Genomic DNA, 13968 nt, shown 5'->3' on the forward strand with positions numbered 1-13968 from the left:
TTGGCAATGTGGTGCAGCTGTAGTTTATGGAACACAGAAACAACTGGTGACATAAGCACATTGTGATGGTTGTGGATTCCACACTGTGCTTCCTAATTGTGACCACCCAGACCAAACACATCCTCAGCACCAATGTCCGCTCATACAAACCGAACTGATAAAGGACACTTTGACAGGTTGCCCAGACACTGAACTGCGAATAAAACGCTCAGCTGATCAGACCACCCTCACTGTTCCCTCAGATGGAATCATCAGCCCCACCCCCCCTTGTTTTTTAGCTCGAGCAACTCAAATCAAATGATGCAGACGCAGCATCAGTCACCGAGCTACCGCGGCACACATCACACAACAGCTTTTTCAAAATTTGGTGAACCGCAAATCCTGAGATGTAGACAAGGGCATTGTGGACACGGCCATCAAAGCAGGTTGGCAGGCAGCTGTGGTCACAAACTATGGCAGGAATGTTGGCCAAAGGTGATGGGATCTCTTCGGTGGCTTCTGCTGCTGGGGAAGATGACGTTTCAAGAGCAGACAGGAACACGGCCTCATCCTGTACCGCCACATTTCCTGATGCACTTGGAGACTACCCACATCGCACCAGGAGCCGGCGGAAAGTGGCTTGGAACTGGCCTGCTGAAAGGTTGTTATTCCAGCCCCCTGAGAACACATACATACAAACACAGCACATAAATTACCATTGTAGTCTGACTTTTTAGAAAACAACAAATATACTACTCATACTCGTCCTCAAACAAACAAACCAACTGAAAAAAAAAAAATTGGAATCCCTACCTGATGCCCTGATTGAACTGAAAAGGAGCTCCAAGTGACCTTGGCTAAAGCGGTAGGTGCAGATGTAGCGCTGTTGCTGAAGCTGTTTAGGGATCATCAGCATCATGGTGTCAATGTAGATGATGAATCCCAACGCAGAGAGGTACCGTCACAAGAAACTGATCTGTTAATTTTATCATGTCAGAGCAATATAACCCCAAGACAGCACAAAGGGACTTTGTTCATTTGTAAATGTTAAAGCAACAAGGAACAATAGAGTAACAAAGGAAACCCAGAAAACAAAAGATCGACACTGCCATACATACCATTATGATGCCTCTACAAACTGAAAACACTGAAGTCCAACAGAAACAAAACAGGAAACTGCAGAAACATCAGAACCAGAGAACAGAGCATCATATGAACTTATGATGCTGAACAAGAGAACAGAGCAGGACTGGGCGATGTGATAAGAAAATAATTACTTTATTCATCACCAAAGGGAAATTCAGGTATCATTCAGCTCACCTGCTCAACAAAGAATTAAAAAGTCTGACGGCCGTGGGGACAAAAGATCTGTATCTCTCTGTCCTCCAGCAAAGAGCCGTATGGTGTGAAAACACCAACTGTCATCTCTACAATATTCTCTCAATATCAGTAAAGGTACTTGGTCAACATATATTGAATTTTGTTTGTAATTTTTATTCAAATTTCAGAGTGCAGAGAGCCTCGTGTACGGTGCTGATTTTATTTATATCGTCCAGCCTAGAACCGAACATCATATGAATTTGATGCAAGGAACATGTGAACTTTCCACGCAAACAAATGCTAGACTTTTTCCTAAAACCTCTCGGACCGGTGAAGGGGTGTGCCCTTTGCCATCACCAAACTCATCAGGCAGTCCCTGCCTTTCACCAAGAACTGCACTGTCTCTGCCCACTTCAAAAAAACCCAGGGGGGCTTTGAACCCTTCGGCAGGGGGGTTGCGGCTGTTCAAGATGTTGAAGTTGTCAATGCTCTCAAAGCAAATGGTCTGCATCAACAGGGAGTCAGTGGAGAACAAGCAGGACGGAGGAAGTGAGGAACACGTTAGCCAGCCTCCTGTGAGTCCAATACATTTTTAAAAAAAGTAATCATCACCTCAATTTTTAGATTTGAGGCTCAAGATTTGTGAGCCTGAAAAGTTGTCCAGGAGGAAATATAAACAATATATAGAAATAAGTGTTCTTCTAATCTTAAAACCTTCAGCCCTGGTTACCTTGTTGGCCAGGTGCAATCCATCTTTTGCCTGCACATCATTCAGATGAAGAATGTACTTCCAGTTGATCTCGCCGGTCGTGCTCGTAATTGGACTGTATGCTTGTAGCTTATTCCGTGCCAACTTCAGCGTGCGACGGGCATCCATCATCACCAAGACCCTCCCACCAGTCACTGGATGGTGAAGAAATGTTTTCAGGGGCTCAACGGGGTTTCTCTTTAGCTGACATCCAAGTCTGTTGCATAGGCTTCCATTGGAGGCATGCCCATCCATTGTGACAGACCGCTCTTATGCCGCACTCATGTAGTTCCTCCAACGCATGCACAAGTAGTACCTCCTGTGTGTCTGGGGACAGGGAGTGGGTCAGGAAGTACGCAAGTGTAGCCTTCCAACGGCCTTGGAGCCCAGCCACCATAAAAACAAGAGCCTCAGCGGCAATGTTGGTCTCATTTACCCTCATATCAACAATCCAGACATTTTCTAGGTGTGAGGATTGTATTGAATACGCTTTTTGATTACCATGGCATCCAGCGTGAGGCACACACATTCCTATTCTGCTGGATCTTCCTCTTTTTTTTGGTTTCTACATGTCCAACATTGCCATGTTGAGGCCAGGCTTCGCATCCGCAGAACTTATCCACCTTGGTGAGAAGAAAGAGCAGTTATTTAATATGGATGCCCTGATCAGGATATTGATCACTAATCACTGGAAGCAATATTGGCAACAACCCATTGGAAAAGTACTAAAGTCAGAGAGGGGGATAACTTTAAGATTCTTCATTATTGTTTTATCATCATTTACTTATGGTAATGTTAATGAGTGTATTGTTAAGTGCAGCGATTGCTGCAGTCCATTCATTCATAAAGGGATAAAATATACACAACTTATATTGACAACATGACGTCAAATAACATGGACATTACCTTTGCATGTATGTGGATGTGGGAGACTGATCTTGAGAATCTCTCAGATAATTGTAGGTTTTTGGACCGTGTAATTGAAGAGTGATGCAAACTCCTGGCTGTTCTTGACAGGAAGTGTACTGGAAGATCTGAAATTCAATTAGCATAAGCTAATTATTAAGTAGACTTTAAAAAACTGAGCTTTACAAGGATATGAGACACATAGATGTGCATTGAATATATCTTTTTGCACCTAGACTGATAAAAGACTGCAAAAATAATAAGATCCTTTATTTGTTTACTCCAGCATTTCACTTGTACTTGTCAATCGCATTATAGATTGCTGGGTTTTTATGTTTTCCTTCATGGCAAACTACGTCCATAGTCCGGTTTCGATCACTGCAAATTCCTACTGGGTGTCCAGTACAAGCATGACATTGCGTCCTTTTCTGAACGATAGGAAAGTTTTGCTTCTCAAAACCTTCTCCAAACTTTCTCCAAGTAAACAAAACAACACAGGCACGCGTGCAGAAGGACGCAACTGCAAATGCGCATTTACAGTAGCCTCCGTGCATAAAAAGCGCACGGAAGTTTGTTTAAATGCGCTTGTGCAGATCGGTTCAGGTCAGGTGGCTACAGGTCAGTTTCGGACACTGAAAAGACGCGCTTGGTAGAGCAGTGTACAATGTCAGGGAAAAATTGCAACAAAGAAAAACAAACGCAGCTGAAGTGGCGCAACTCAACAATGAAGACGCCACTGCAGACTAAAGTCAAACCACAATGATCAAGCGGACAGTTTTGTCCCGTGCTGTGACAAATGGCAGCAATGAAATCACTCATCAAAAATATATTTGTTTGTGGAGCCAAGCATGCCAGATTTTCTTGTCACAGCAACAGTGAGACCAGTTGAGACCAGGGGACACTAACGAACACACAAACTCCCTGATAGCGCCGCCGAACTCCACCTTGTTTATCATGTAATTATTTTCTGTTTGTGGCTCATTTATTTCTTTGTTATTACTAGTTAGCACAGCAAAATGAATGCTAGTGTAAGGCAGCGTTTCTCAAAGTGAGTGGCGGGGGGGCGCGGAGGCGTCCAAACATTATTTCCCCCCTCACCTTTCGCTTTGTTTATGGTTCCGCCACGAAAAAAATTCCGACGTCCAAACAATAGTTCCCCCCCTCTCCGGGGGGAAAAGGGGGGGGGGGGACTATTGTTTGGACGTTGTAATTTTTTTCGCGGCGGAACCAAAGCGCGCTTTAAACCTCTTTCATAGCAACTGTTCCAGGTCTGTTTTTAAAATGGAGAGATATTTGACGGGGATTAAATACATTTATTTCATTTTTTTCTAGTTCTGAAAAACTAAAGGAATGTTTGTAATTTTTAATAGGTCAATAAAGTTAAACATGGCCTATTTTGTCAAAAAATTTGCCGTGTGGGGAATGTAAATTTTTCTTCCTCCAAAGGGGGGAATGACAGAAAAAGTTTGAGAACCACTGGTGTAAGGGAAGCATTAGCATGCCTCTGCAAAAGTTATCAAATGAATTTTCCCCCCAAAAAACTCTTTTCTGTAGGGTTGTGTATCATGGTTGTGAATTAAAAATTCAAAATGACATCTGTCTAAAACCAAATGTTGCTTACATCATGTTCCCCATATCGTCCATGCTCTATATTTCATGGTCGTTCGCTGCTTCTCTGTACTCTGTTTGGATGCTAATCTGCATTATATTATAATGGCAATAAAGCTGAATCTTATTTAATACACTTTAGTCTGCTTATCTTAAGTTTTTCATCTGTATTCTTTTGGTCACCAGTCTTTATCAGAAGACTTGAACAGTCAACGATCACTCTTATGTCTTCAGATGCACCTCTGGAATATTTGAAACCCAGCGCTGCCAATCTGGCCTTCTGCTGCTTCTGAGTACATCATTAGGTTTTTAGGGAAAACTGCCTCTTGAACAATTATATTAAAAGTGTATTTTAGGTCACAATATCAAGATATTTCTTGATTTAGTGCAGGTGTAAGATGATAAAACATGGAAACAGCATTTGTAAAACTGCTCAAATAAAGTGTGATTGCTCGGTGTGTGTGTGGATTTGAAGATGAACTTGTCAGTTCCTGAAAATGTTGTATATTTATAAATCTTATCTTTTATTTGAGGATCTTGTACGACACATTCAAGACAATACAAATTTATTTACATGCCTCTGTCCAAAAATTACATCATAATTTAACAATCCAAAAATTACATAATAATGTAACAATGCAAATCTGGTCATGTGTTAGCAACATGTTTTGCATTGTAATGGTGTGTCATTGTCGGGGAGCCACGACCCTGAGGAAGAAGCAGTGGTTCAGTCTGCTTGTGTGGGTGCAGAGGCTGTGCAACGTTTGCCTGATGGCAACGGTTCAAACAGGGGCTGGCACGGACGGACATGTGGGGTCTTTGCAGAAGCTTGGCAACTCACTGAGACGACAGCCAGGACGACTCACTGAGACGACAGTCAGGACGACTCACTGAGACGACAGCCAGGACGACTCACTGAGACGACAGTCAGGACGACTCACTGAGACGACAGCCAGGATGACTCACTGATATGACAGTCAAGATGACTCACTGATATGACAGCCAAGATGACTCACTGATATGACAGTTCTGTGATTCTGTGAAATCCACAGAGATTGTTGATAATATAAGGGACACGATATACTTTTCCAACTTCTCAAATTTTCATTCAAATCATCTCTAGCAGCTTAATTGGTAAGTGAAAAGATGAGATGCCTTCAAACAATTTACCATTTATTTACATGACACATCTGGGTATATGATGCTGTTCTTTTAATTCTTGTATTTTCCTCATGACATTTCATTCATTTGGGCAGTGCATCAGTGTGTGTACAGTTCATATTCAGCAACACACTGCAATATACAACACACACCCATTATATGACAGGGCTTTCTCTGATTTAATAATGAACATAGTATCGACTGTATGTGGCTTTGTTTTATTCCATTGACTTCATTTCTGCTTTGTGTCTGCAGAAACCATGACTCTAGTTCCACAGAACGGCCAAAAGGACTACAGCAACACAGGTACGCAGGGATCATGATAATATCTGATAGTTGGCATGAATATATTTGACCTACAGTCACGAGGAGGCTGTCGCGATATTCCGTTATGAACTCAGTTGCCTTTTTTTTCTTTTTGAACATCTCGGCGGGGCCACTCGTGACATCCTGAGACTGATATATTATGACTGATATGTTGGATGTGTTTTAGACTTGAGGATATAGGAAACTTGTGGATCCTAGAGTATCTTGCCTGACACAAGAAGTTCAGAAAATTTGTATTGTTTATTTTCATTTTCATTTTTTATTGAATTGTCATTCTGTTCTGGTTGTTGCGCCATAATGAATCCACAAGTCTAAAACATGACATGTTTCTGAGTACAGTTCAGTATTCTGTCACATCAAGCTCTCTTCATTTCCCCCCTTCAGATTTGCATGAGTATGCCAGGGTGATCGGCATTGACCCTGACAATGAGCCGGAGCTCATGTGGCTGGCTGTGGAAGGTTTGTCAGCCCCCATGCCTCCTGAGTGGACGCATTGGTAAGTGAAGTCAGCTGATAGAGGTTGGGGAGTGGAGCTACACCACAATGGCCACTTGGCCAGTTTTAGAGGGGAAATTAGAACACAAACAGCTCAAATTGAGAGTTACTGATAGGAAATCAAAATACAAAATAAGAATAATTTGATGAACAGTTTTTATACTTCAGTAAAGTGTTTCAGCCTTTTTGGTGTATTCCTCTTTAACGACTGGAACAGTAACGCCTCCATAATTGTAGCATCTTGTGTCCTAATGATTGAATCAACCTCTGCTGATGCGACTCCTCCCTCTTTTCCCTGCTCCCTCTACCTGCAGCAAGAACCACAATCAGGAAATCTATTACTTTAACAAAGTCACAAAGGAGAATTCCTGGTACGACCCCATGGACAAGCTCTACCATTCCAAAGTGGTTCAGGAGCGTGAGCGCCTCAAGCAAGCTGCACTGCAGAAGACAAAGGAGCAAACGGAGAAAACAAAGGTTGTTGTGTTTCCACACTTTTATCTTGTTTGTATTTCCATCCATCCATCCATTGTCTTACGCTTATTGCTATTAAGGGTTGCGGGGGGGGGGGGGCTGGAGCCTGTCCCATCATTACCCTGGACAGGTCACCAGTCCATCACAGGTCCAACACATAGAGACAGACAACCATTCACACTCACAGCCACACCTACAGTCAGTTCAGAGTATCAATCCCGGAACCTTCTTGCTGTGAGGCGACAGTGCTAACAACTGCACCACAGTGCAGCCCCTTGTTTGTATTTAATGTACCAAAACAAAACCATCCAATCACAATTTGACCCGACAACCCCCCCCCCCCCCCAAAAAAAAACGTTTGTGATTCTACTGATGATGAAATCAATGACGAGGGTTGCTTCTAGATTTGGGTGCTAAATAATTCTCTCTCCTTGTGTCTCTTTCCCTTTAGACGACAAGCCCTGTCTTGGGAAAGTGTTTGCCTCTGAAAGGTTTCCTACCCCCTATCAAGCAGAAGCTGAAGCCTCTCAAGGTATCCCAGGTAAAGATCTTGAACTATGAAGAAACACGCGTGGACTTTTGGAGTTTTAGCCTCTGACGTGTTGTTGGTGGAACATCAGTGATTCGCCTCTAGATTTGGGAGCTTAATAATCCTACTTATTTCTCGTTGTGTCTCTTTAGGTGTCCAGGTCACCCTCTGAAGTTTTAAAGTCCCCAGAGGGAAACTCTCCTCTGAAAGCAACACTGCCACAGCATCATCAGCACAAATACCTCAAGCCTCCTGAGGGTCTGATGAGCCCTGAAAAGATCAAGGAGGAGAGGAGAATTTCTCTTCTTCAGGAGGAGCTGCGGAGAGAAGAAGAGGAGGCAAAAATAAAAACAATGGAGAAGGAGAAGAGAATGTGTCTCCTGCAGGAAGAGTTGGGGAGACAGGAGGAAGAGGCAAAGGAAAAATTAATGAGGGACAAGGAGACGAGAATGTGTCTCCTGCAGAAGGAGTTGGGGAGACAAGAAGACAAGGCGAAGGCAAAATTAATGAAGGAGAAGGAGAGGAGAATGTGTCTCCTGCAGGAGGAGATGAGGAGCAAGGAAGAAGAGGAGAAAGGGAAATTAATGAAAGAAAAGGAGATGAAAATGTTTCTCCTGCTGGAGCAGTTTAGAAGTCAGGAGGAGGAGGAAAAGGAGCAACTGTTGAGGGAGAAGGAGAAAAGAATGAGTGTCCTGAAGGAAGAACTAAGAAGAAAAGAGGAGGAAGAAAGGGAGCAACAAATGAAGGACAATGAGAGCAAAATGTGTCTCATGCGGGAAGAGTTGAGGAGAAAAGAAGAGCAGGAGAAGCAGCGATTGAAGAAGGAAAAGGAAGAAGGACTGAGGTTGGTTTGATGTTTTAAAATCCCAGGCCCTCATTTCCAATTCAAATTGGATGACTGCAAATTTACAGAGACACAAAATGATAAGTAACTTTTTAAGTACCACAAAAGACTGTCCTAGTACTTAGTGCTAGATATCCATTTCCCTCAAATAGTACTGTAGAAGTATTTACAGTTTTACTTCAACAGAGTTAAAAAGTCCATTTGATTTGGGAGCAGTTGAACAGGATCTTATGCTAAAATACCCAAATGACTTGACATGTAATTCCTGGTAATCATGCAATCATTGAGTCGGGTGATCTGTGCCATCCTTGCAGATAATCTGATTATTTGAGCCAGTTTTAAACCTGCCTCTGTATTGTTTTGCTCCGCCTCAGGGCTCTGCACCAGCACCTCCTGTCTGAGAGGAGAGAGGAGGAGGCCAGGCTGAGAGAGGAGTCCAAGAGGATCCTGAAGGACATCCAGGAGTCCATCCAGAAAGAGAGAGACATGCAGGAACGCAAGCTCAGGTCTGACTAACAAATACACACATAGGTCATGTTTCTGTCACATTTCTTGTGCACTTGTCTGGTTACAGGTGTTGAAGGAGCCGTTGCTTGACGTAGACATGAAAATATTTCAGTACTCTTGGAACCATCTCTATGTAATCTCTCAATATTAAAAGACAATATGTTGACGTGTGTCCTCAGGGAGGAGAGTGAAGCCATGCTCAAGGACATAAAAGAAAGACTTGAGGAAGAACGGGCCGTGGAGCGTGACAGGCTGGAGGTCCAGGAGAGGAAGAACGCTTCCAAGAGGCTCAAAATGAAGAAGAGACTCCAGAAAGAGAGGGAGGATGAGTGTCACGCTTTCGAACGGAAGGTAGGCAGTGAGGATGGTGATGATGGTGCTGGGCTAGGAGTTTGTTGTTGTACCAGACTCAACACTGAATTCTTGTGAAATTTCTTCTTGCAGATGTCAGAACTGCAGGCTCTGGTGGATGACCTGGAGCTGAGAGCCGAGGAGCTGCAGAGACGGGAAGCCAAGGTCTGTCTCACCTACTGAGCCCTGACTCCAGCTGTCAGAACATCCTCAGTACATCATGGCATAGATTGAAGAAGAGTTCTTCCCTTGTTCACATGAATCAGTCTCTGGTACAATAATCCAAACCTTTGATTTGTGGTTCTTATTAGGTTGCAGACATGATGCCAGCAGAGGAGGAGGAGGAGCAGCTGACACCACCTGTGAACTCATCTTGGATGAGTCCCTGGAAGGCGGAGACCACTGAACTGGAGAAGAGGCTGGGACTGTTGGAGGACAAACACAACAGTCTCACCTACAAATTCAGGTATCACACAGTTTATGCACCCTGCGTCATTATTTTCTCTTCGAACAATCGAATGTCACGGTGCCCACAGTTGTTAGTAGTTTGTAATGAATCATTGTCTTGGTTTGTCCTGTCAGTGAGTCAGTCGGTCAAAGAAGGACCACCTCGTCCACGTTGGAGGAGAAGAGGCCGGCAGCCCCCTCCAGAGTTGAGAGGTACCCATCACACATGAACACATCCTGGAGGACTCCCCTGTGTCAGGGCCTGGAGATGAGAGATAAACACCGACTCTCCAGCCCTGAGTAACTAAACACATACAGATGTATACACACTTTAGACTGGCAGACATTACCAGAGGTAGCTCCACTCTGACATCATTGCTTGCTAGCAAAAGTAGTACAAAAATAATAACTGATCCCAAAGATACATCAGAGGCAGGACACAATGTCTGACTTTTACATCTCTGTGTGTCCAGATTCCAGCACTTTACCTCCCCACTCACTGGATCCCACCACACCACGATGACAGATTCTGACAAGAGTCAAACTGTCGACCCTCTGGGGAGATCAGGTAACAAACGCTTTATGCTCTTTCATCCAAAAAAATGGTAGGACACAGTGGAACAGCTGGAGGGCAGCACTAGAAACCAGACCCCTGCCGAGCGCTGAGTGGCACCACTGATCCAGCGCTCGAGGGCTGGAGCTTCTCATTGGTTGCTGCTCTTTCAAAATGAACCAGCGTGCAGGGACGCACAGTGCTGACCTGATCATGAACTAAATGAACTGCGTGTGCTCACATCCGAGGTCTGATCTCTTCATTTCTCTCTTTTATCAGAAAAGTCTCTGGAAAGAGAATTCGTGGGCTTTTCAGAGAAGCTGCCACAGATCTCCACCCAGGTCAACCACATGCAGGGTGCTGTGAAGGCTCGCTCCAGCTACTCTCTGCCCCACCACACACATGGCCCCCCCTCCGTCCACCACATGTGCCCCACCTCTGGGGATAACAATCTCCTGTGTGGCTCCAAAGCCGGCTGTTTCAACAGCACCCCCACCACCAGCAGGCTGACAGCGGTGGAACCGCTGGCCTCCAGCACCTGGAGATGCGCTACATTTGAGCCATACACTCCTACCAGGTATCCTGATGTGCAGTGCTCCTTGAATCATGTCATCACTACAGCGTAGTTAAACATGCTAGCTGTTCCAAATGTGTTTGCAGTAATACTAATGGTGTGTGTGTGTGTGCGTTTGTGTCGTTCTAGGTCACAAGACATGTATGGGATCAATAAATGTGGACTGGGCTTTGACATGACCTATCACAGCAGGTACTGGTGAACGCACCAAGCCCAGTGTGTCCATTAACATGTCACCAGTTCCTTGAACTCCCCACCTGAACGAGGTTCTGCTGACAGGTAAATTAGAGGAGAGGAGAGGAGGGCAGGCTGGGGGAGGCAGCAGAGAGATCTCTTGCTGGCTCAGGAATAGATGGGAGGGGTTGAGATGGGGGCCAGGAGAAGATGGCCAGGAGAAGATGGCCAGGAGCTGGGTTTCCATTAACATGGACAGCAATTTATCACTTATCTTTTCTTCAATTTGGCAAAAGAAAAACTGCATTCATGTGTATTTTCATTCACTACTGCTTTGTGAATACAGTAGTTGAAGTAAGTCAGGTGCCATTCACCACAGCAGAGGACGACGTTGAAAGGATCACTTGAACAAAGACAAAGGACAGAAGTTGGAAAACGCATCAACAAAGAGCATGCTGGGAGCGCTGAGGACATGGAATTATCCCAGAAATCAACTCCTGCTCCAGCTCCGACAAGCTGGAAGAGTTCTGCTAACCACACACATTCCTGCCATTTTCATCTGCTGCTGCCATTACTTCTCTGATGCAGAGGACTGCTGTCACCAGAGTGAAGCGTGAGTCACCTGATTCCTAAATCTCATCCTTAAGTCATTCAATCTGTTCGATTTATACTTTGTCAATCCACCAACTTTCCTCTGTCAGTGAGTGTACTTTTTTTTTTGGGAGGGGGGTATTTATTTTATTATATTTTTCTAATTTACTGCGTTTCCATCCAGGTATTTTTACATGCAACTCAAGGCTGTTGTTCACTCCATCAGACTCCGCCCACTAAGTCACCTGGCCCAGCCAGCTTTGGACAAATGCCACTCGAGCAGGATGCAGCATTACTGAGGACTTTGCAGCTCTACCTTTGGATTTTGTTGAAAAGCACCTGAAGACAAATTGTAATTTTTGGACAGGGGCTATGTAAATAAACTTTAAGTTGACTTGAAATGTGTCGTACAAGATCCTCAAATAAAAGATAAGATTTATAAATATACAACATTTTCAGGAACTGACAAGTTCATCTTCAAATCCACACACACACCGAGCAATCACACTTTATTTGAGCAGTTTTACAAATGCTGTTTCCATGTTTTATCATCTTACACCTGCACTAAATCAAGAAATATCTTGATATTGTGACCTAAAATACACTTTTAATATAATTGTTCAAGAGGCAGTTTTCCCTAAAAACCTAATGATGTACTCAGAAGCAGCAGAAGGCCAGATTGGCAGCGCTGGGTTTCAAATATTCCAGAGGTGCATCTGAAGACATAAGAGTGATCGTTGACTGTTCAAGTCTTCTGATAAAGACTGGTGACCAAAAGAATACAGATGAAAAACTTAAGATAAGCAGACTAAAGTGTATTAAATAAGATTCAGCTTTATTGCCATTATAATATAATGCAGATTAGCATCCAAACAGAGTACAGAGAAGCAGCGAACGACCATGAAATATAGAGCATGGACGATATGGGGAACATGATGTAAGCAACATTTGGTTTTAGAGACCCAAGTTACAGTGGAGCTTTGGAGACGCTGCGTCAAATCACTGCACCCAGTCAGGAAAGTAGTTCCGGCTATGTGTAGGAGTCAATAAATACAATGTAATTTTGAATTTTTAATTCATAACCATGATACACAACCCTACAGAAAAGACTTTTATGAGGAAAAATTCATTTGACAACTTTTGCAGAGGCATGCTAACGCTTCCCTGACACCAGCATTCATTATGCTGTGCTAACTAGCATGGAGTTCAGCTCTAAGTTTAGGTTAATGGATGCGTTGATCCATGTGAATGTTACAGGTAAAGATGCATGGAAACACGTAGTAGTAGTAGTGGTTTTAAACTGGTAACTGAGTGTAAACTGGGTACTCTTGAAACAATCTGCTCATATTTGTCATCTGTCACCTCCATGCACCTCCATCAACGTCTCAAGTAGATGTACAGACTGTAAACAATGAGCAGTAGATGGAACAAGGAAGTCTTGGTCATCCGCTGACTACCCCAGAAACCCTGAAACACTGGCCCTTGTTCCCAGAGGCTGTCTGGTCAGACAGACCTGCTGGGTTCTCAAATTGCCTTTGAGGAGACAACACACATGATGTTACATGTTTGTTAGAGGCTACAAAGTTTGAACAAAAATCCTCCTCCACAAAGTTTTGGCTGTAAAGTTTAAATCAGGTATTTAAAAATTGATATATAAGTTCTTTTAGGCTCCAGTATGTTGCTGTGAAACTAACAGCCAATAAGATTTCAGATGATACTGACAGTACATCAGATTATTGCTACTGTTCCACCATCAAAGGTCATGTGTGAAAGTTCTAGGTTTTAGCAGCAGTTTCTTTTACCTTACATGTCAGGCTGAGGTTCAAGTCCCTCCAAACACTGATGAAGACTGTTGTCTAATGTAGGCCCTCTGGTGGCTGGTATCCAAGCTGCTGTTCGCTGGACAGCTCCGGCAGCTGTGTGCGTTATGTGTGATTGTGTATCATAGGCGTGTGTGAAAGGTCCTAACGTGTTCCGAGGCTGCCTGAATGAACCAGAGGATACGGCAGAGACTGTCGATGAGGATGGACAGCTTCACACTGGAGCCAATGGAGGACATTGCTCCTGAGAAGATGGAGAATGTCAACAGGAGGTGTGAAGCGGTAGACCAGTGGACAGTAACAAAATATGAACTTTTGGAATTACCTTGTGTGTATGTATGCGTGATTTTGATCTCCAGGATTTGCGGGTAGCCGTGACAGTCCCTGACCCTGAATTACTGGAAAGTTAGACTGAGAGGACACTGAGGGGAGTGATGGGCGACTGTGATGACCTGTGCAGCAGAGAGGTAATATTTCTTAAATTTAATTGAATGCTGCAATGCCTGATATCTGTTCACATACTGGTTCCTGTGCTTCAAGCCAAACGAGTCCCCACGCTG

At 43.8% G+C, this 13968-nt stretch overlaps 1 protein-coding gene and 1 long non-coding RNA gene across 3 annotated transcripts; one reads left to right on the forward strand and one right to left on the reverse strand.

Moving 5' to 3' along the window:
• Window positions 1-269: 269 nt before the first annotated feature.
• Window positions 270-2182, reverse strand: LOC147250879 (uncharacterized). Its single transcript, XR_015118854.1, has 3 exons — window positions 2030-2182; window positions 793-874; window positions 270-657 (listed from the first exon to the last, which is right to left on the reverse strand). It is a non-coding gene; the product is annotated as an uncharacterized LOC147250879 (long non-coding RNA).
• A 3264-nt stretch (window positions 2183-5446) lies between these two features.
• LOC147250880 (uncharacterized) lies at window positions 5447-12441 on the forward strand. 2 transcript variants are annotated; one of them, XR_015118853.1, is made up of 15 exons: window positions 5447-5695; window positions 5978-6028; window positions 6434-6545; window positions 6859-7021; window positions 7470-7559; window positions 7700-8391; window positions 8766-8897; window positions 9078-9249; window positions 9343-9414; window positions 9561-9715; window positions 9832-9909; window positions 10170-10264; window positions 10529-10826; window positions 10953-11610; window positions 11773-12438. XR_015118853.1 is itself a non-coding variant. In XM_086221345.1 (14 exons), exons 2-14 carry the CDS (start codon window positions 5983-5985, stop codon window positions 11023-11025), a joined length of 2178 nt encoding a protein of 725 aa, XP_086077471.1. In that variant the 5' UTR covers window positions 5447-5695; window positions 5978-5982; the 3' UTR covers window positions 11026-12441. The 2 variants fall into 2 exon arrangements, 1 of the variants encoding a protein (XP_086077471.1); XM_086221345.1 differs by having other exon boundaries at window positions 10953-12441.
• The last annotated feature ends 1527 nt before the right edge of the window (window positions 12442-13968 follow it).

This window comes from Aulostomus chinensis, chromosome 13, assembly GCF_037954235.1.
Source record: "Aulostomus chinensis isolate RoL2024-O1b breed Wild chromosome 13, RoL_Achi_v1.0, whole genome shotgun sequence".
Taxonomy (NCBI): domain Eukaryota; kingdom Metazoa; phylum Chordata; class Actinopteri; order Syngnathiformes; family Aulostomidae; genus Aulostomus; species Aulostomus chinensis.

What these genes read in the sequence shown, in the direction of transcription:
- LOC147250880 (XM_086221345.1), top strand. Translation starts at nt 5,983, where the DNA reads ATGACTCTAGTTCCACAGAACGGCCAAAAGGACTACAGCAACACAG. An exon ending in AAAGGACTACAGCAACACAG is followed by an intron (nt 6,029 to 6,433) that starts GTACGCAGGGAT and finishes TCCCCCCTTCAG; the next exon opens with ATTTGCATGAGTATGCCAGG. An exon ending in AGCCTCTCAAGGTATCCCAG is followed by an intron (nt 7,560 to 7,699) that starts GTAAAGATCTTG and finishes GTGTCTCTTTAG; the next exon opens with GTGTCCAGGTCACCCTCTGA.